The 23,458-nt window shown below is 41.4% G+C and overlaps 1 protein-coding gene and 1 pseudogene across 3 annotated transcripts in view; one reads left to right on the top strand and one right to left on the bottom strand.

Annotated features, from left to right (window-relative positions):
- RDX (radixin) overlaps positions 1-23,458 on the bottom strand; it is a 53,974-nt gene that overhangs the window by 5,606 nt on the left and 24,910 nt on the right. Inside the window, exons 11-14 of one of the 2 annotated variants that reach the window (XM_080930373.1) lie at positions 16,716-16,876; positions 15,419-15,511; positions 12,601-12,843; positions 11,563-11,723 (exon numbers count right to left, since the gene is read on the bottom strand). In XM_080930373.1, the coding sequence (XP_080786499.1) occupies positions 11,563-11,723; positions 12,601-12,843; positions 15,419-15,511; positions 16,716-16,876 (658 nt within the window). Of the gene's footprint in view, positions 1-9,365; positions 11,724-12,600; positions 12,844-15,418; positions 15,512-16,715; positions 16,877-23,458 lie in introns of those variants that run through there. The other variant, XM_080930374.1, reaches the window with a different exon arrangement.
- On the top strand, positions 19,139-19,571 carry LOC308430837 (small ribosomal subunit protein eS19-like; annotated as a pseudogene). The gene has a single exon. The product of its transcript is annotated as a small ribosomal subunit protein eS19-like (transcript).

The following is a 23,458-nucleotide window of genomic DNA, read 5'->3' as shown; positions in this document are numbered from 1 at the left end:
ACATCGTAAACCACCTCCCCTGAAAGAAGGAGGGAGTTAGAGAGCAAGCTAGTCCAGGTGTGCAGTGTAGAAGCAAAGAGGAGAAAACACAGGACAACGTGCCTCCCAAACAAGTCTCTGGTCCCATAATGGCACCTGACAAAAACGACCTAGAAGAACTACCATACAAAGAATTCAAAAGAATGACTATTACTTTGTTCAAGTTACTCAAGACATGAATATATATCAAGAGGGAAGAAAGAAGAGAGGAAGGGGAAGGTTGGGAGGGAGGGTGGGAAGGAGGAAGAAAAGGAGAGGGGTGACAAGGAAGTTATTCCAGGATATGAAGATAGGAGACAAAAGAATTACTGCAGACGGCCCAACTTAAATGGTGCTGGAAATACAAACTTGAGTGAGCCAAACAGAAACTCAGTGGTAGGCCTCACCAATGGAACGGACCATGCTGCAAACTGGGCAGGAGGGTTCAGTAGAGGAATCAGATTACTCAGCAAAGGGTGGCATCTGTCAGGCGACTGACCCTCAGAAGGGCATGTTGGTTTAAGTCAATTCTAAAAGCTCTTCAAAGAGCAGGGCGTGCCCTTCACTACAGCCAAGTAAACCTCCACTGTGACCCTATCACCTTTCCTGACTGCTGTGAAATCCACACTCACCATCTGGGGGCTTCTCGTCTTTAAGTGCAGGGTCTCACTCTGTTAGCCTGGGCTAGTCAAGAATTTATTATGTAAGTTTGTTATGTAAAACTAGCCTCAAAATTAAGGAGCTCTTCCCACCTCCAACTCCCAAGTGTTGGATAAGGTGGGAGATGGCTACGGATTCTTGGATCCAGCGAGAGCAGCCCGGAAGGTAAGCAAATCTATCTGATCTATCCTCCCACCAGTTTTGGTTCTAACAGTGATCTAAGATTTTCCCCCCTGTTGCTTGCAAATCTAAAGCCTCCCTGACAATGAAAAAAATAAAAAAAATAAAAAAATACATGAAATGTAAATTTAAGTGAGGCTGTGCTAAAGCCCAGGCTTGCTCCCATACGTGCACGCTACCGGCCACACACGTGATAGCAATTAATCAGCTCATGAAGGCAAAAACTTCCATTCTGGCCTTTACGTAAATGATAGCTCACACCCGTGTAATCCCAGCACTCAGGAAAACAAGACCAGCCTGGGCTACACAGTAAGCCCTCGTCTCAAACAACAGGTCATTTGCCAATCCTTACTCTGATTCCATAACCAGCACCTACAAATCTAAATGCATCTCCAGTGATTCTCTCTTAATAGTGTTTTTCACTTCAATTCCCCAAAGTAAAAAACGCTGTAGTTTAAAAAGAACAGAAAGGTAAATTAGATCCATGTTTACCTGGAGACACAGAACATCTGTAAAATGTTACTATGTTGCTTTATTTTCAAATTTCCGAATAAAGCACAGACAACTGATTTTTATCATTGGCTCGGATCTGACAGTTCCTTTACTATCCCTGTTACACACAGCCCTCCACTCCACAGCCACGGGGACCTACTGCCCTGTTCAAGCCACAGTTGACCTCACCCCTCAGGCTGCACACACATCCCCCCCACCCCCGCCCGTCTCCTTCCTTCCTCATGAAGTCACCCCCCAGGCTGCCCTCCTCCCCAGGGCTTCCTTCCTCCCTTGACCTTCCCTCCACTCTCAACCTCTTGCATTCTCTCTAGGCGGATCTTAGCCCTTACGCCCCAATTCCTGCTGAGTCCTGAAACTTTTTACTCAACACCTAGGAATCTGCAGGCGCCTGTTTTTAGCTTCCTCCTCATTCCTGCATCCTCTATAGACTTAACTTTGAAAAGAATTTCATAGGAAGCACTGTATTTACATCCGTTGTTCCCATCTCTCTCCTGCCAGCTTCGTCCTGAGCCCCGCCCACTCCTTCAAATCTGTGACCTACTCTTTAATTACTGCTGCATATGTACACCTAGGTACACAAACATAATGTTCTGAGTACATCTAGTGTTGCTTTAGTGTATGTTTAGGCCGACCTTTGGGGAGGATAAGCTATCAGAGGGCTCGTCCTTGGAAGAGAGAGTTTCCGGCTCTCAGCAGCCATTTGTTGCCTATTGCTCTTCACCTAGACTAAGGCCACCTCTTGGGAGCACGCGCTTCCTGTTGAGTTTAACAGGCAATGAAAAGATGCATTCTCTCCCCAGGCAAGGGCCAATCGCCTATCTCAGTTTGAATGGAAGCCACTTTCCCCTCATCTTGAAGCAGCAGCAGGAGCCTAGTCGCCCACTGATGGTTTTAATTTTCCCTTGCATTTGAACTGAGAGTTCAGTAGTTTCAGCCTGGCCTCTGATGGCTTCTCACTCAGAGGTATGCAAATGAGAAAGGCCTACAAGAGCATCCAACCATCACGACACACAGAATGTACAGATATACAGAAGTGGACAACCACAGCTCCCACTTCAGCACAAACCAAAGTTCACATACAGCCTCTGCCACCGTGGTTGTCTTTGGACAGACTTCGCAGTGCTGAGGAACTCACCTACCTTCAAAACCACCCACCCGCAGCCTTCCTGACACATTTCTGTGGCTAAGGCAGAGGTGCCCTTCCTCCAGGCAGGCACACCCCTGCGCATGGGTCATTAATTACCACTTGTATCTGACCTCTGTCCACTTGTGTCTTCAGCTCTGTCCCTCAAACTTCTGAGACAACACTTAGGGCCTAACTCTGGGAATCATGTTGTCTCTAAGGCAAAACTGCTCAGTGTAAATGCGGCCTAAACACCGGGCACTAGGTAAAAACGTGGTCTGTTCCCTACCCAACTTATTACACCAGTCCTCTCTGACTTTGTTCAGCCATCGGTCATAACCCTTCCCTTCTTTTCCTGAAGCCAGCCCAGCCCTTTCTTGCCTAAAGGCCTTCCGTGTGCTATTCCCTCTCTTCCTGGACTGCTTGCAGCCAGGACTGTGAACTCCTGTCCAGGGGATCCTTCGGGAAAGCAGGTACACTGTGCTGGGCTCGGTAAGCTTTTCAAAACAGTTGTGAAATAAGCAACTGATTTCCCACAGAGTTACATTTACCTCCCATCCACTGATTTATTGACATAACCACCCCCAGGCTGGAGAATCAACGGCCCTCTCCTCCACTCATGTGGTTATGTTACCTGAGGTGAGCCTGTCAGAAGACGGGTGTGACCTCACTTCCCAAGGCCTCCTTCCCTCTTTCCCCTCTGAGCCTAGCTGCTGAAGTACTGTTTCTAGAGGTCTTTCTGACTTATCACGGAAGCATTCGTGTCCCCAGAGACAGCACATGAAATTTCTGGACTAGAGTTCTGGCTAGGCCCCCAGAGCACCTACCATCCTGGTTTAAGTGAAAGAGAGGGAGGGAGATTTCTCTTCCTTCAAGTGACAACCTACATACCACCTCTCCCTGTAGACCTTCGAAGGGATCCTCATGACCTTACAAACCCTGATTATCAGGCCCGAAGTTTTTCCTAATTCAGCCTTATGCTTTCAGAGGTTACGTGGAAATAAAATAGGTCAAGGATTATTGAATACTGGCAACGTCACACAATTAAACCTGGAACTGAAATGTGCAGCACCTTAATTTTGCTTAATGAAGACCTTTGCTTTTCCTCAAGAAAGTTAGGTCATTAAGGCAAGGGCTTACGTCACGATGACAATGACGACCTGAACAGCTAGGATATGGTGTCAGGAAGGGTCTAAGCACCAAAATATTTGAAGGAATGCGAGCAAGTTCTTTCCCTACCAAAGGCCTTCAGCAGTTCCACACTAGATCTTCATCTTCCACCTTGACTAACCATGACCTAAGGCAGCTCAGTACTACTCAGTACTGCCCTTAACCCAGCTCCAGAGCAGGCTTCTGTCCCCAAACCCAGTCCCTGCCCACACAGCTGATGCCCTTTGTCCCAGCATGGAGGATACTCAGAAGTGTAATACTGTTTCCTCTGTGCAAACAGCCAGAGAGAGCATCTCTCCAAATCCACCAGTGTGGCTTTGCCTAAGAGCGGAGGATCGGGGGTGACCACACTGACACCCGTGGTCTAGCTGACAGCAGCAGGAGACTGAATGTGTCAGTCTGCTGGCCGATTATCTCTCTTCTGCTTCCTCCTCTGACTGCGTTGTCTTAACTCCTGTGAACCCACCAGGCCTTGTCATTAGTAAGATTATGAAGGGACACAAGCATTTCAGTGCTGCAGGAATTTGTGAGAAACACCCCCACCAGCTGTCTCCCATGCCAGTGTGGCAACAGATGATAGTGCCCCCATCCTGCGACCATAGAGATTGAGGGGAGTAAATCTTCTGTAGGGTTTGAGCTCTTCCCTCTCCATGTTCCTCTGCTAGGCAGCTGTGTGGCTGCTCCCCAAGGTTCTGCCTAACCCCATTTCCCCCTAGCATTTCCCCTGGATTCCATCAGCACCCCAAACTGCACAACCAGCCTACTTCCCCACATGACTTTTCTGGGTCTCACGCTGCCTTCTGCATTTCAACCTGGAATACTTCAGTGTGAACAGGCAGTAGCAGCCTGTACTGTCTCCAAGTCTAGCTAGGCCTTGATATTTTTACATGTATAGTTTCTTTCATTGCTTGCGCTTATAGAAATTTCCAGAACTAATTGCCCAAAGACACTGCAGCCAGTAAATAACGGTGGCTGTGCCATCGAAGACAATCACCACTGGGCCGCATCCTGATGACAAGGACCCTTTACAGTGACATGCAGAAGCTGGCTCTCTAGTCCCTAGAAACCTGTTGGAGGAACGCCTTCCAGTCATGAGACCATCAGGGTCCTCTGGGAGCACAGAATTACTGTAATATGCGCCACACTGAGGTAACTGCTTTTCAATGACACAGAAGAATTGAAAAGTCCATGGATATTAGCCAATGTTAGCCAGTAGTTTTTAAAAAAACACACCTGAAGTCAAAGTTATCCATTTCTGATTCTAGAAAAGTTCTCTGACAAGGAAATCTGATTCCAAACTATGAACACAGTGGTCAGGATCACAATACAGCTCTTAGACCTGGATTAGAACCCAGAACCTGTAACTTTTGTTCACCAGGAATCCTCCCAGTCATCCAGCCAGCCAAAGGTCCTGTGAGTCACCAGACAGGATGTCTAGCAAAAGAAGAAAAGAGCATTGCTCCATTCAGCAAGGGAGAGGACACATCCACCACGTATTTCTCTGCGTTCAGGCTAACTGCTGAACGCAACCCCAGGCTTTCTTTAACCTCTGCACTGTTTAGTTATGCAGCACATTGCAACATTAGTTATCAAAGCCGGCAGCTGTCCTTGAGTCAAGCCAGCGGACCCTGGCATGCTTCCCGGCTGACGGACCCTGGCAGCATCCTTCCTGGCTCTGCGTCCTACAGTCAGTGCACGGTGACTCACACTTTCCACTCGCTTTTCATGTCTACACACCGGCTCCCATTTTGCCTTTTTTTAGTGATGTCTTCACCAAAGCCTGCTCTTCCTAAGTCAAGCACACAGCGGCCTATACTCCCAGCACTTCAGAGGCAGCTGAGGCAGGGGTATGGACAGGAGTCCAAAGGAGTGAGAGCCTGTCTTAATGTACAAGAATTCCACAACTGTCCCTTTCTTATGAAAAGATAGTGTGACCATTTAAAACACAAAAACAAAAACCAGTCACAGAATTACCATCTGATCCAGCGATTCCACTTATGGAATATAATGTTTTCATGTCAAAGTTCTCAGCACCATTAGTAAAAATGTGGAAATAATATGGTATAATGATAACAAATGTGGAAACTACTCAGATACCAACCGACCAGAAAATGGATAAAATGTGGCATAAACCGTGGGACATTTATTCAAACTCAACAAGATGTAAAACACAGTAAAATATGAATATTGTCTTGGGTGAAATGCACTAAGTATGCCAGACACAATTGAACAGATATGCATGGTTTACTTTGAGGGGTGCCTAGAAACCCCACAGCTCAGAGACAGAGAATACTAACGGTAGCTACCAAGGACTAGGAAGAGCTGTCACTGGGTGGGGACAGCTTCGGCACAGATGGTATTCTGCAGACTGATGTACGTTTGAGATGATGAAAACCACACCCTTCACCTTACACAAGGCTTAACACAAAACCAACCATACATATGCAACTGAAAACTCTAACTCCATTAAACTCTTGCTTATTCCACATACTGCTGACTACGCTGTTTGACAGGGTTATCAGCTGGGTTTGAATCTTCTTATAAAGTTACAGACTTTAAACCCGGAGCTTCATCTCTTAGGATCTCTTTATTAGCCAATGTTTAATGCTCGACCCACGAAATGGACACTGTAATGTATCAAAGAACAAGCACCCCTGGGACCCACACCCAATACTCACTGTCTTGGCCACTGTGTCTAGGTCTCATCACAGGACTACTACCATCTTTTGGCCAATACAGTTAGAACTTAAATGACTATATTAATGGAGCAGTAACATAAGAGATTCAAATGCTACATCTAAGATTCATAGGTTTGTAGTATGGATAGAATGGGTGGAAAGAGACAGCCTTAGGATTCTAAGAAATACATGTATTTCTATGTCTAAGATAACACACAAATTGAGAAAAGGAAAAGGCTATATACATTTTGATAGTGTGAAAAGAATCCACATCTAATCAGGACTGTTTCCAAGTCAACTGAGCATCCCCACCCAAATCCTTACGGCATGTCTGTTACTAGGCATTTGGCTGTGAGAGCAAAGGCTGAATAGAGCCAGTAGTACCATCATCTTTTAGAAACTAATCTGACAACATGCACATATATCAAAATAAAACCCAAGTTTTAAGGTGACTAAGCAAAGGTGAACGATTATGGACATGGAAATGAAACTTCAAAGACTGGAGAGAAACCTGTCAGCTGTAAGCATGGACGAATCTAAGTATGCAAAAGAACAGGGTGCTGACATTTTAAACAAGAACTGATACTATACCTAGAAAGGCAAACTGATGTAAGAGCTAAGATAAATACTTGAAGGCCATGGTCACTCTTATCTTGCTTCAAGTCCTCAAACGTAGTAGGCAATTAATAAAATAATTTTTGATTAAATGAAGGCTACTATATAAGAATGAGGAACCAGTGTGTGCCTAGGAGCTCCGTAGACACAAGGGTGACCTCAAAGAGGCTCTTGTAGATGGGCTATAAAGTGCTATACAAGATGAAGTCAATTCCTCAGTGCTGAAGGCAGTGCGTAAGCACGAAGGACACTTGACCCCTCGAGGCAGTGTGTGTAAGAAGGAAAGTGTCATGCTTAAGGCAGTGCTTCCACGCTTGAGTCAACATGTGGCTCATAGGACAGGGTCAAAGAGCAGAGACAGCGCAGGGGTCACAGCCGTTTCCACCAGGAAATGGCAGCCCTTAAATTCCTCAAAGATGGGCTCATTTAGAGATAATCAGTCTACTCCTAACAACAGGAATTAACAGTATTTAACTGGAAAACCAAGGTTGAAAATGGTAAGCCTTCCACTGTGTAGAAAGCAAGGGGAGTGCTGGTCTGTTTTACTTAGGATGAACAGACAGGGCTGCAGTTAGCCTAGACTGGCCTTGAACAAGTATACCCAAGGATGACTTGCAACTCTGATCCTCCTGCCTCCCCCTCCTGAATTCTGGGACACACCTGGCTTTGGGGATCTGAGGAGACCATCACTGTACCTGACAGGCCACAACTGCCTCACTGGTAACAAATTAATGCAAATTTAATAACCCCTTAATATGTTACTTCAAGTTTTAACATTTAAAGGATGAAATTTCATTGGGTACATATAGATTTAATGTTTATCCTTTTGTTTCTTAAAAGATCCCAAATCTTTAAGGTGATGAAAATTGGGGAAAAAAATAGAAGTTACTCTAAGTTACAAAAGCAGTGTCAAGTAAGTTTTCTATGTACAGTAAAATTTCCAACAATGTGTTAAGTTTAAAAGTAATAATTCTAGTTCTTAAAAAAGGCTCTCTAGATTAAAGTTTTCTGTAAAAAAAAAAAAAAAGTCTTTGCATATCACAGGAGGGGGGAGGGACAGAGGGTCCTGGGTAGGAAAGAGGACAGAGAGGGGAACATAAGGTACTTGGTGGGGGAAAGGACTGAAGCCCCGAGGGCCAACAGAAAAATAAAAACAGGCAACCTTGGGACGTAGGAGGTGAGGGGACCCTCAGAACGTATCAGGAACCTGGGAGGTAAGAGACCCTCAGGACTCAAAGGGAGGGACCTTAGATGAAATGCTCTACAGTGGGGAGAGGGAACTTGTAGAGCCACCTCCAGCAGAAAGACAGGGCATCAAGTGAGGGATGGGGCTGCCATCCCACAGTGAAAATTCTGACCCATAACTGTTCCTGTCTGAAAGAACTGCAGGGATGGAAATGGAGACGAGCCTGAGGAAAAGGAGGTACAGTGACAGGCACAAACTGGGACCCCGCTCAAGGGGAGGCCCCCAGGCCTGACACTATTATTGAAGTTATGGAGCGCTCACAAAAAGGGACCCATCATGGCTGCCTCTGAAAGACCCAACAAGAGCTGAAAGAGTCAGATGCAGATATTTACACCCAACCAATGGACAGAAGCTGCTGACCCTGTAGGAGGAGCAGCAGTCCCAACTAACCTGGGCCCCTGAGATCTCTCAGACACTGGACCACCAACCAGGCAGCATACACCCCCACCACATATACAGCAGAGGACTGCCTGGTCTGGACTCAGAGAAGATGCAACTAACCCTCAAGAGACTGGAGACTCCAGGGAGTGGGAAGGTCATGGGGTGGGGGAGGGAGGCAAAGGATGTGAACAGTCAGAGGATAGACTGGGAGGGGCATAAAATCTGGAGTATGAAAAAAAGATTAAAGGAAAAAGTCTTTGCTTTTCAAGATCAGTGAAATCACTACCTACTCCTGGAGTCAGAAATAAAGTAACAACCATTGGCTTTTTAAGTGTTCTAGTTGAGAGCCATTACTCTTGTATTTACGAATGTATGCTAAGTGTTAGTGACAGACCATGTAAAAGGCAATTCTACATACATGATACCTGCCCCAACACAGCTTTAGTAAGACTGACTTTCTGAATAAAGATACCCGGCATAAAGTATAAAGAGCATCAGAGATTTTAACAGTGAGAAGAATCAAAAAGAGTGAAACCCTGCCCTCCTTGGGAAAAGAATCTGGACATTGTAAAATAAAGCAATGCCTGGAAATTCCAAAGACCCTCGGACGGCTGGAGTTACTTACGAGTCATTATGACCCATAGTGAAAAGGGGATAAAGGTAAATTTTTGAGAATTCAAACTTTGTTCCTATAGATATCATATAGTTCATGGCTCAAATTATAATTTCAAGAGCTTCGTGAGAAAACCACGTTAAATAACAACAGTGGACCTCAAAGGCATGAGCTTTTGTCACTTTATTGTTAACCAATGAATATTATCCAAAATTAGAGATGTAATTTTAATTTACTTGTACAACATGAAATTATGCTAATGGGAAATTACCAAACACTCATTAGTGTGTTTTTACATTACTATATGAACATGTGCTCAACTGCTAATGATAAACGTTATAATTGATTCAATCACTATGAAAACCCATTTTGCAAATGGCCGTTCCTGTTTAGAAAAATTCATACAGCTATAAAAATGGATTAAACCCACTTTAATCCTAATCTACAAATAGACTATTAACAGCAAATATAACTGGTCGCCTCTCAACACTGTAACAATGTTGTGTAGCAATGATAATGTACACAATGCAAGTAGGATAAAAATCAGTAAAAATCCAAGGGAAGCCCATCCTTTTAGTGATGAGGACTGTCGCTCTGACACTTTGGAAAAGTGAACACTCAGACTTCTGTCTGGGTGGTAAGGCCCACCATCTCTCCCTCAGAGAAGGCCTTCCCTCACAAAGGATTCAGCATGTGCACAACCACTGTACAACAGTCACTTCAAGGTTAACCAGTTGTCTTTTGTCCTACAGAGTCCAAAAATATATTAACCCTTTCCTTTTTATAATGTCTGCCCAAATTAATCCTTTTTAAGTCAGCAAAAATCAAAAACAGCACAAAAACAAGTTGAATCTGCTGTGCGTGAAAATTGCTTAATAAAATGGCAATTGTAATAGGTAAATGTTAGGTTTGAGTGCATAATACCGAATGGAAAGTAGCTGAACCACACAGAGAAAACACGGCTTTCTGAATCTTCAAATTCAGGTGCTTCATGATCAGAGAATGTAAGCGCATCTTTCTAACTGGAAAGACTTCTTCAGTAAGACGTAATTGAAATAAATTTGTTTTTAGAGATTGCAAATAAAATAAGCAGTGATTTAGACACCAAATAAACTAAAATGATGTTACCTATCCCATCAAGAACAAAGAATGGGAATGCTTCACCTGCTACAAAGGCAATGTCTTTCTCACAGTCACTCCACTTCCTCAGACACAGAACAGCCCTCAGGGATCAGTATACAACACAAATCAGAGCCCCATAATTCAACAGAGGCATTTAGAACATTAGCACTGCAATCTCACGTATATCCAATGAACGGCATGACCGAGACTGCCCATGGGTAACAGACATGTAGCGTACAGACTGTGTCGACAGTCATGTGTAGAGTGAGGTAGTAGTCTGCTCTCGGAACTGATGTTTCCATATGCTGCCCTTGCAGAAAGGCCAAGGTTTGGTTTGGTTTTTTTCCCCTTCAACAATCAGAATCGGCAGTCATTAACAGTTATCTTCTACTGGACAGCTGTGTTTCTAAATCAACCTAAGAACAAACTTGAATTTTTTTTTAGAGACCATGTACTTGTAGGCAGTGCTTCATCAATTTTCCTAGGAGCAGCTGCCTAGTGGCTACATCTCTAAAGTGACAGGCAAGAAAAGCCACCAGAGGACTACAGGACATGAGACACCATCACTCAAGCTACCAGAGATGGCTGTACTTAAGTAAAGCACACACTCAGCAACATAAGGGATTTCTGGATCAACCATGGCTGCATACTACGCTGCCCAGCGTTCTAACTGCCTCGTGATGTAGCCCATGTCTGTCTACTCCACTACCTCAGGATAAACACCTGCAGGAAGCGATCTGTGTGACACCGATTTACAGCTCTATCATGACAGGGCATGAGGAGGCCACACTGACAAAACATGAGAATGAACATGGAGATGTATGTAGCCTACAACATGGAAAGGGCAACAAAAACTGAGTTCATTAACTAAACATGCACTGAAATGACCACCATTATCATTATCCTAAAATGTACACAGTGCTCAAAGCACATACACACATTTGTCAGACCCGGCCATTAGTGTTAATATTCAACTGAAAAAGATGAAACAAACAAAAAGTGAAAAATGTACAACAAGGTGACAAAATGCCATCATCCATTCCCTGGACAAAAGAAAAATGACCAAACATGACATCACACTGCCTTAGCGCTGAAGCACACCCTTCAGTATTCTGCTAGTGAGCACAGTCAAGTGGTATGAGAGCTTTGGCAAGGTGGGATGTATCCACTGCATCTGCACAGGCCTGCTTTTCTCTGGTGGTAGTTCAGCCTATGAAGGATGGATCACAAGAACAGCTCTCACATTGCTTCAAACTCATCAATGCGCTGCTTTGTGTTGCCTTGTCGGATCTGTCGGAGAGTCTTATACTTATCACGGCCCGCCTTGACATTCTCAGCATGAAGAACATCGTTCTGTGTCTTCTTGGTTTCATCTCTGGCTTGGGCTAATTCTGAACTTAATGCCTGTATTTAAAAAAAATATATTACTATTCTATAAAGTTATAAAAATTAGGACAATAAGTTAAAGATGCAAAAATACATACATAACAAATCTGACCTTAGTATGTTAATCTTTCCACTGTGGAATGGTTTTCTGGGTGATGTGAAAGCTTTTTATTTTGTATTTCATGTGCATTAGTGTTTTCCCTGCATATATGTACATGTATGTGTATGTGTAAGGATCTTGGATCTCACAGAACCAGCTGTGAGCTGCCATGAGTCTGGGCACTGAACCCAGGACCTCTGGAAGAGCAGCCAGGGCCGTCCGTCTCTCCAGCCCACAGCATCTTCTTCAGTAATTCAAGGAAAGGATGCCCAAGGTCTTTCTTTTCTTTAGTCATCAGCCATGGCATTTATATATTCTGAACTACTTGAACTTTCTTATCTAATGAAACAACTGATCAAGTTCAATGAGGTCCCTTTAAAGGGAAGTGACTAGGATTTAAGAACAATGGACTTTTCTCTAGAAATCTCGATACAGTTCATGTAACCGTTCTTTTGCTTTATGAAGATTTCACCAACTTAAAAATTAGGTACTTTTTAAACTGTTGGATAACATTAAAGCTTCCTATTCTGACCTAATAATGTAATTTAATAAATTGAACTTTTGTGATTATAAAATATAAATAACTCCAATGACATAATATTTTAGATAAAGGGTGAAGTATCAGGCATTACATCATTGGTTTAAAGACTTATTCCATTTTACACAGCACTAGAATACTTTCTTCCTTTGAAAATGAGGCAGCCAGCAAAGCCCCTGCTCACAGGGTTGTGTGAGACACAGTAAGGGAGCGTCCGACTGCAGAGTCAGCACAGACTGAGAGCTTCGGCTCTGTACCTGGAGCTGCTTCTTCACGCGCTCATTCTTCTGGGTCTCCGTCACCCGCTCCTCCTCACTTCTGTGGTCCGTCACGCCCTCGCTGGACAGCTCGGCGCTGGCCTCGGCACTGTGCTCGTCCAGCTCATCGTGCTCGTTCTCCGAGGGAGGGACGACGGGGGGCGGGGGCGGGGGAGGGGGCGCACACATCACAGTTTTTAACTCTTCTTTGGTCTTTTCCAAGTCTTCCTGAGCTGCAAAAGCCTGAACATTCAAAGTAAGTGTGTGAAACTAGTAGTAAGAATGATTTATTCTGTCTCTGTAACAAAACTACATTTTGAAGTAATAGGTCCTTTTAATAAAAGCTCCATTTTTTACAGCAGGTGGAAGGCATAAAAATTTAAAGTTATTAATCCAGGTTTATTCTCTGTGCCTGTAACTGTTGTGAAAATGCTTGGTGGAAAACAATGGGTACAATGCTGAGAAATGTCATACTTAATAGATTACACTGAAGCCATAAGCAGAAAAATGTAACCGTCAATGGAGGAATCAGTATCATTACTGTAACACAGCGGTCAATTAAATCACTGACTAATGATGGGTTAACTAGACAGTGTCATCTCACATGATCACATGACAGAACATGAACTGTCCAAAGCACTGGTATCTGGGGGACAAGACTTCCTGGACTGCTTGGGAAAGCCCTGCATCAAAGTCTTTCCTATGTCCTCCCATTAACAACACTAGCCTACTATCCTCAAAGGCTCCCAAACTACGGAGGTCTCCTCTAAGAATTCCTTAAGCTAAGAACCCTATTTCAGTCTATAGGAAATACTCAGGATACCAAGAGAAGGAATGACACCACGAGAAAGCAAAGAGACAAACACACAAGGAAGAGCATCCCACAGGCCCCTTGGCAAACAGTGTCCGTATAGGGTCTATGCCATACCAAGATTCAAAGCAAACAGATTCTAAACTCCTGCTTTGAACATGGCAAAGCAAACTAGCTATAAATTACCAACCCTTATTGGTTCAATTTTGAAATCTAATCTAACATTGATATGAAAATTCAGTTAAATTGAATTATATAAATGGAAAGATTTCACACACACATATGTATATAATACATAAGCAGAAATAGAAAAGCATTGACTCTAATGTTTTAAAATAACAGCATAGCTTATAAAACTATAATTTTCTTTTTATATTAATTTTTGTTGACTATGTGCATTTTTAAATTTTTCATAGAACTCATAGTTGTAATACTTTTTAAGGTTTAAGGAAATTCATAAAGTTTCCTTTAAACCAGATCTCTAAAATCCTAACAAAAGCAATATAATGGAGAGACTAACCATTTCACCCCTTTTCTACTGACATACATTATTTTACATATATACAAATGTAATAGAAAATGTCCCTAAAAACTGGACTTCTACAACAAAATTTGTTCTTTAAGGATTTATTTATTTTTATTTTAGGTGCACTGGTGCTTTGCCTATGTGTGTGTGAGGATGTAGGATCCTCTGGAGTTACAAACAGTTGTAAGCTGCTACGTGGGTGCCATGGATTGAACCCAGGTCCTCCAGAAGAACTGCCAATGCACTTAACCAGAACCATCTTCTCTCCAGCCCTCCACAAAAAAATTAAGGGTAGAACAAAACCATTTCATACAGTAAGAGTATTTTATTATAGAAAAACCACAACATATCTCATGTACCTTCCTTGGGTATAAAAATGTTAACTGTATATACAAGTTGATGTTACTGAATTAAACTCATTTTCTTTTCTATCCCATTCCTCTAATTACAAGCTTGATTTTGCATTGTGAATTCTATTAGAGATCTCAGCAGTATCCACTGCTCCTTTAAGATCTGTAGGCAGTTAAAGGTTGCTGGGAAAAGGAGCTCACAAGGCCCCCCTCTCCCTAGGGAGCAGGAGCTAATGCTCACTGAGACACACTTTCTTCAGGAGTGTAGCTACCAGCAGGCTGTCCTTGCTCCTGTAAGATTTCACCCTAGCCAACTCATTGGTCCAGGAAAAGTAGAAGAGGACACGACACACTAAGTGGGAAGAACAGGAATCAGCGGAAATAGCTGGTTAGACTATAGATGATATGCATGCATGAAAATGCCATGTCCATGTATAATTGAAGCATGTGAACAAAAAACAAAATCTTACTAGTAGCCAAACTACAACCCCTACCTCAACCTTGCCTCCTGTAACTGGCTGTCGTCACTGTTTGTCTATCACAGAGTTTAACTCTGTCCATTTTTATATTTATTACTACAGCCTTTGGACATTTACATATCCAACATCCCGAATCCATACTTCACATTGGTAAGTTTTTGTTGTTAATAAAAATCATACCAAATTGTTCTACTTGTGATCTGAAATCTTCACTGATGTCTACACACATTCCACCTATTTGCATCAGTAGACCATTTATTTAAAGTCCCTTATATCTTGATCTTCTGTTACCTAACTTGTCACCATATCTTCTTTTTTGACCTTATACTTGGTTATTTGCTATTTATTGATTGTCCTCAAATCTGACTTCTTATACCTATTCGATCTTTTCTATCTAGAACAACTGTCAACACTTCAGCCTTTAATCTGATTCCGGCAAAACTAGCTTATTCCCCAAGACCCAACATAAATGCTTATGAATTCCCCAGACACATGTCTAGTTCCCACTGGAACTGATCAGCTCTTACGCATTCCCCTGGGCCTGGGCATATGCTACTCTCACGTCACCTCTATAAGGTCAGCAAATGGACTGCTGGCTCACTAACAGAGCATCTATTCAGGAACAGCGAGCACACAACAAAACAGTCATTACTTTGTGTTGCCACTCGGTAGCTTCCTCTTCCTTTTTCTTCTTGGCTTCTTCTAAAAGTGCGATCTTGGCAGTGAATTCAGCAAGTTCTGCTGCCTAAAATTAAAATATTTATATATTATCAATACTAGAGACAATATTTTTATAATTCTTTTATTTTATTTCTTTTAGTCAAAAACCTTAAGCTTGGGCTATTTTAAGTTGCCTTTTTTTCCTGAAGGTTGTAAGTAGTTTGTTAGTAGGGATTTGCAATAAAGAATAATACAAAGTAAGTAAGCAATGATTTATGGTTCAGCAGTAAGAACTTAAAATGTCTAAGAGCTGTGTTTTAAACCTTTATCACTAAACAAATAATTACATAATGTTCTGCAGTGTTAAAGGCACTGTCAGTGACCTCATCTCATTACTGGGCAGTCTCATTTTCAAAGAGAAAAAACCGAAAGCTCAAAGAGCAACTGACAGGTGTGTGATAGCAGACCTGGAATCCAAACTTGCTTGGTACTTAGGAGGTGGGGGCAAAAGGATCAGGAATTCAAAGCCAGCCCAGAAGCCAGCCCAGGTTAGTAGCAAAACTTTGTCTATAAACAGAATTAGAAGACATGTAGTAAATGAACACCTAAATTAATATGCACATTTAGAAATTTCCCCATGTCACATATACTTTATTCTGAAGCATGTTAAATAAACAAAACTCCAACTAACTACGGTTTATTATAGCTGAAATGCTGTGCCAATTTATCTAAAGCACAAGATGCCTGTGGCCTCTATAGAGGGTCTCAACCAGTGGGTTACAATTCCTTTGAGGACTAAAGAACCCTCTCACAGGGTTATCTGAGACCATTAGAAAACAGATATATACATTACAATACACAATAGTAGGAAAATTAGTTACAAAGTAGCAAAATAATGTTATGCTTTGGGGTCACCACAACATGAGGAACTGTATTAAAGCGTTATAGCTCTAGGAACCTTGAGAACCAATGGTCCAAATGAATGAAATCTTTTCTGGGCCATAGGCTCCATTTAAGAGGAAACCACAAACAAAATATATATTATTGAAAGAAAATTTTCATTAAAAAAAAAAAAAAAACAAAACAAAATATACAAATGCATGCGCCCTTTTATTCTGTTTGGTTTTCCGTTTTGATCTTTAATTTTTTTAGCAGAAATAAAATGTCCAATTTCTGTCACTTTGTTATCCCTGTGGCATGCTTCTGAGAAGGTATTATAAACTTGGGTCTGTGGTCATGCTACATATTTACTTCAGTTTTGCTTTTCCGGAGAATGAACAGAGCCTTACCAGCTGCTCCTGGTTCTTCATCTGGTCAGCAGCTTGCTTGGCTATTGCAGACTTGGCCTCTTCTGCAGCCCGCCGCTCTCTGTCTAGTCGCTCTGCCTCCTCCTTTGCTCGTTGGCGCTCCTGCTCCAGTTCCAGAGCTTTCCGAGTCTGTTCTTCCAGTTCTGTTAAATGTTCCACCCAGCCCACAAACACCGGTTAATTTCCATCATCCTCATTACAAGAAGATACCAAAATGTACAGTTTTAAAAGATCATGTGACTAAACACACAAACACTTCAATTTTAACCTGGTAAACTAATAATTTTTTACAAATTATGTAATTCAAAACTGTGAGAACATGAAAACCCTTATGGTCCTAGTTGTATCAAAAGGATAAAAGCATATACTTAATTTTCTAAGTCTCTAATCTTAAGTTTTGACCTGAAAAGATTAGCAAAGTTAGGAAATTGGGTGGGATAGCTCAGAAGAACAGTTGCCTAGATATACAAGGCCCAGAATACAATCCCTAAAACTGTCCAAAATGTAAAGACTGAGCTGTTCATCTTAAGAGAAATCTATAAATTAACGCATTTTGAGACCTATGATGCTAGCTTAGTGGTACAAGCCTGTCTAGTACACAAGGTGCTCCTAGGTTCAATCCTTAGTACCAGGACAGGCAGAGAAACCCTCATTTGAAATGCATGGGGATTCAAAGCATTTTGGATCTTTTTCAATATTTAATGTATGTAGTGGAAGAATTTGGAGCTAAGGCTCATTCTACCATGAGATTCATTTGTTTCATATGTCCAGACCTGAACGTAGCCTGCAGTGTCTATGCTAAAATAAGATCCGCTGCATGAAGTTAAGTGTGTGACTTTTACTTGTGACATTATGTAAGTTCAAACCATTTCAGATTTATGGAAATCAAGATCTTTAGTTTTTGTTTTTGATAAGTCATCAGCAATCTTGACTGGCTAACTGTTTGATATTAAATTTGAAAAAGACACAAAAGCTCTTATTTTTTCTTATCCCAGTAAATTGAATAAGAAAGGAAAATATCACTAACAAAACCATTAGAATAAAAAAAAGCCTAGATGACTTTGAAACATTGAATTTAAGCATTATCTTGGGAAAGTCTTATAAGAATTCTGTGAGAAGGGAGTATAATATCCTAGGAGACAGGCTCTCCCTTGCTCTGTCCTTTAGAGATGTGAAAGTCAACTGCAGTGACAAGATCTTACATTCTTAATTTTACAGGTCTTTATCAAAACCAGCATAAATAATTTCAGTTAAGAGATTTGGAAGATTTTTGAGAATTTGGGAAGATGACTGATTATTAAGCTTTAAGATTTTTATAAATAGGGCACAAACTCAACACAGCTATCTGGCTACAAATTATAAAAGTACATAATATAGGCTGTTACCACCGCTTAATTATATGGTGATTTATCATAAATTTTCACTCAAAACTCGGGCAAGTTAACCTAGGAATAAAACTGCTCATCATACTTGGCTGTGAGAGCTCTCCAAGCTCATGGCCCCACCATTTCCCTACACAAATGAGTCACGAACTGAAAGCAGGGTTCCAGACAAACATGTATGTATACCCATGATCTTAGCACATACATGTCCATCAACACATGCTCAGCCTCAAAAGCAGGAAATTATGAGGTATGTTCCAGTATGTATGAGTATTATGCTATGTGCAAAAAGCCAGGCACACAAAGATGCTCCTTGATTCTCCTCACATCTAAAACAGCCAAGATCCCAAATAAAGAAGGCTATGTATGCTGGGGGCTATGGGGAAAGGGACTGAGTTACAGGCAGAGGGTTAGCTTCGTAGGTTGAAAAGGTTATAGTGACTCCTGATATCCTTAAACCATACTCTTCAAAATCAGTAGTATACTATTTTTTAATGTTTGCCACAGTTAAATTCATAACAAAATTCTTAGAAGTTTGGAAAACAAGTTAAATTTTAACATAAATAACTCCCTACTTATCAAATCCTTCAGTAGTCTTGACTCATTTATGGTCTGTTTTAGGAAAACAGTTTAGACATTACAACAGCCTGAGTCTCACTCAAGTTGGCTGTTGTATGAAAATAGTCATATTTAACTTCTGAGTCAATTGTTTTCTTTCAGTTTTCTGTGGTATCAATTTTTAAAATGAGGTAGATTTGATAGATTTTTGTGTAATCCTTAAAAATCTATCACCAAAAAAAAAAAAAAAAAAAAGCTATTTTTTAAAATGTTAAAATGAAGCAAGGACTCTGGGTCAAGGCTGTATGCGATACAGCGGAGTTGGGTTATCTGGCCCAAGATCTTGTACCCAGGATGGCGTAGGGTCACTTCACCCCCTGGACCCATGGCCGCATGAGTGGCAGGCCCAGACGTGCCTGATCTCCACAATCCAGGAGCCCAGAGGATTAGGTGGGCAGCGGAGGGATGCCTGGAGTTACTGTAAGAGACCTGAACCAGCAGTAGTTTGTCAGAGCTCTTGCCAGCCTTCCTCAAAAAGTCTAGGAAGCTGAAAGTCCCCAAATGGGTGGATGCGGTCAAGCTGGCCAAAGAGTTTGTCCCATGTGATGAGAACTGGGTCTACACATGAGCATGGCACCTGTACCTCTATGGTGGTTCGGGGGTTGATTCCATAACCAAGATTTATGGAGGACGGCAGAGAAACAGGATTAGACACTTCAGCAGAGGCTCTAAGAGTGTGGCCCACCAAGTCCTCCAAACCCTGGAAGGGCTGAAAAAGGACCAAGATGGGGGCCGCAAGCTAACACCTCAGGGACAGAGAGATCTGGACAGAAAGAAGCTGCCAACAAGAAGCATTAGAACAAAGAATGCCGGGTTAAAAAAAATGCCTCATTCATAAATAAAATGTTAAAATGATTATTATTTTAAATTCATTTACAAAGAAAGAGTTGGGTAGCCTTGAGTGGAAAAGCTGTTTTTATCAGTGCACAAGAACAATAGTTTAACAAACTTTGGCCCATGGACCAAACCCAAAGCTAATTTATTAACATTTTATTGAGATATCACTAACACCCTGACTCAGAAGTTAAAATGACTGCTTTCACACAACAGCCGACTTGGGTGAGACTCAGGCTGTGTATGTCTCAACTATTTACTGAAATTGACCATAAGTAGTCAAACGTGGTGATGGATTTGATAAGAAAGATAAATAAATAACAACTTTTCTTCTGTCTGGCTCATAAAAAATCTAGAACTTTCCATCTTAGGGGTGGGGGCAAGAAGGCAAAGACTATGACACGGCTTATTTAAAATAAACTCAAGACAAAGAAAGTCACAGCAAAGACCTGTTTCTCTCCTACTGCTTACGCAGACTGCCTGATTAGTTATCCTGTTTATCTGGAAGGTGATAGGGAAAGTTAATGTAAATTCAAGCTTATAAAATTTGAGGAAGCTTCTCCTTCTTACTCATATTTAAAACCCAGCACTACATGATTTTGCAAGCCAAATAATTTCTTGCCGCAGAACCAAGTTTAGAAGCTGCAAATATTGCAGTAACAGCATTAAAAACAAAACAAAGCCCTAAATGCCTTAATAGGCAATATAGCCCCCAAAAAGTAAGTTTTTCTTTCTCTTTTCTAAAGCAACAACAGGGGAAAGCATATGATCTCAGAAGAAAAAAATAACAGTTCAATAATGGCAATTTTTAGGAATCACAGAACACTGTAGTTGTACATTACAGACTGAAAAACCAAGTTTAAATTTCTATAGTGCACCTAAGCAATGATCTGGTTATATGTCACCATAAAAGTGAAGGTTTCTATGAGTAGTGTATGGGGAGCTTAGATACAGTGATTGGAACAGTAGAGCACATGCACACATGTAGACACCTGTAGTCCTGGATACTTTGGGAGGAGAAAGCACAATGATCAGGTGACTCTAGGAGTGCAAGGCCAGCCCAGAGAATATGCAACAGATCTCTTACAACAAAACACCCCAGGAAATGTGTCAGATGCCTCTAAGTGTGACAAATAATACACTTTCATGTGTTCTGCGTATTTATTCTGTAAACAAAAAGGTATCTGCTTTCCCCCAAAGTGGAATAATGGCGGAGCAGCACAGCAGCCTGGGGCCAGCATTCTGCTGGGCCAGAAAGACAGATGCAGATCCTGGAACTGAAGAAGTTGGGACTAGGAGGAAAGTTCCTAAACGGGCCAAACAAGGAGAAAGGCCTCTTCAAATCTGTGTGCCACATCCCTTCAATATGTTTGCCAACTCCCCAAAAATACACTTAAATGATACACTAGGAAACATGAAGGAATTCTAAGAATCGTAGAAACTAGGGAAAGGAACCCCTCTCCCGTCAAATGACAGCATTTGAAGCTAACACAGAAAAGCCTATTCATCATTCATTTCACTTAGGAGAAAATATTTGTAAATCAAGTATTTGATAAAGGATTTGTATCCCAGACATGTAAGAACCCTTAGAACAACAAGAAATTACATTAACCAGTGGGCAGAAAATGTGAACACCCCCACTCCCAAAATATAGAAATACCCAGTAAGTACATGAAAAGATAGATGTTCAACACCATTAGGCAGAAGTACCTAAGTCAAAACCAAACACCACACTGTAAATCATTTAGGAAGATGATAACCCAAAACACAGGCACTAACACATCCTGGTGAAGATGGAGCGTTCACATTTTGTTACAGGAACATTGCTCTTTATCTTGTCCTAACAAGCTACAAGTACAGTCTGGAGAGTTTACATCATTTTGGAATAAACTTCCCTGTGACAAACTACTGTGGCTTACCCCCAACAGGTCTATAAGACCTCTGTATCTGTGCTTCACTAAGATAGTATTTAAGTTCTCAGAAAATAAAGCTATTAAAATCAATTTTTTTTAATGGTTTATTTCTATTTCAAAATTTAGGAACCTAAGATGCTAAACCAATTTACTCAGGGTCACAGTCATCTTCAGTGACAGAATTAACCTTTGCTCCTAACTATAAACAGTACTATCTAATATTCACCACATTATCATGCTGACTGCCCCTCCACAGAAATTTAAACTACATAGTGATTAGGTTATTGCTCCATTAATAATGTGTATGCTGCATCAAAGCAGAAACCTTATCTATATCCAGTATCACGTTCCCAGTGCTTATGTGCCCAGAATTAATCAAACCACTAGACCACAGATCCCTCTATAGTTTGTCTTATGGAAGTCCAACTCACTTTAGTATCTGCTAAAACAACAAATGGATGGTAGGTCTGGCAATAGCATCTTTCAGGAATCCCCAATACATATTCTGTATGGTCTAGAACATCTCATTTTGTTCTATTTAATGAGTCATTTGTAAGAACAATGTCAATAAAAATTAAAGAATATGACAACAAAATATAGATTTTTTCCTCAAAAATATTACAGGTTAATTTAAATATGAAATATGGCCAGTTATTGCACTTAAGTGAAAATTTAGGACAAATTACAAGACAACCATGTAGGTTTTAGGACAGCCTGGGAAAGCTTTATTAGGAAAATAACAAATACATGGGATGTTCTTTGCCTTAAGATGACTGATCTGCAACTGTCTTGGTAAAGATGCTCTACAATCTTTATGCGCTATCCCCCTTAGACTCTTCAGTGCTTCTTGGTATGTAAACCATTAATACTTTTAATATATATCCTAAATAAATAAGATTCAAAGATTTAGTAAGTAGCTATTTCCTCAAAACATATAAATTTACTCTTTACTATGAAATTTTTAATTCTTTAAACAACCTCCAGTATAAGGCAGGAGGTCATGTGTGTGGTACTAAGAACCACCCTAAGGGCCTCACACATGTAAGCAAGCATCTGGACCAATGAACTGTGCGAACTATACTTTAAGCCCCTCAAGTCAAACTTCTTCCTAGCATTCTTGAAAGGTGCAACTCATACATGTCATGTGCTCCCTTAACACGCACCATGCCATCCTGTCAATTTTCTACATGGATTTCTATCATCTGCACAGGTTTTACTTCCATGTAGATTCTACTTCTGTAAAGATAAAAATGTGCCTGTACTGGCTGGTTTTATGTCTACTTGACACAAGCTGGAGTTATCACAGAGAAAGGAGCCTCAGTTGAGAAAATGCCTCCATGAGATCCAGCTGTAAGGCATTTTTTTCAACCAGTGATCAAGGGGGGGGAAGGCCCAGCCCATTGTGGGTGGTGCCATACCTGAGCTGGTAGACCTGGGTTCTATAAGAAAACAGGCTGAGCAAGCCAGGGGAAGCAAGCCAGTAAGTAACATCCCTCCATGGCCTCTGCATCAGCTCCTGCTTCCTGACCTGCTTGAGTTCCAGTCCTGACTTCCTTTGGTGATGAACAGCAATATGGAAGTGTAAGCTGAATAAACCCTTTCCTCCCCAACTTGCTTCTTGGTCATGATGATTTGTGCAGGAATAGAAACCCTAAGACAGTGCCTAAAGCAAAATGAACAGCATCAAATTTGGAATTCAAGAATCATTTTGTCTCCATTTTGTGGTCTATAAGCACCTTTTAGTTTTGAAGTAAGTTTCTAGATGTCAGAGGTAAGGCATAGCTAGATTTAGAATAAAACTCAATTTAAAAAAATTAGGCTCTGTGTGTGTATGTGGTACATACACATGCATGGAGGCCAGAGGTCTAGCAAAAGTTATCTCCCTTTTTGAAATGCAGTCTCTTACAGACTGGGTCTGACCTTATCTCCAGCCTTATGCATAGACCTGGTAAGATGGCACATGCCAGTTATCGTAGCA

Source organism: Micromys minutus, assembly GCF_963924665.1.
Source record: "Micromys minutus genome assembly, chromosome: 16".
NCBI lineage: Eukaryota > Metazoa > Chordata > Mammalia > Rodentia > Muridae > Micromys > Micromys minutus.
Note: the sequence above shows the minus strand (reverse complement) of the source record. Positions and strands in the feature narration are given on the sequence as shown.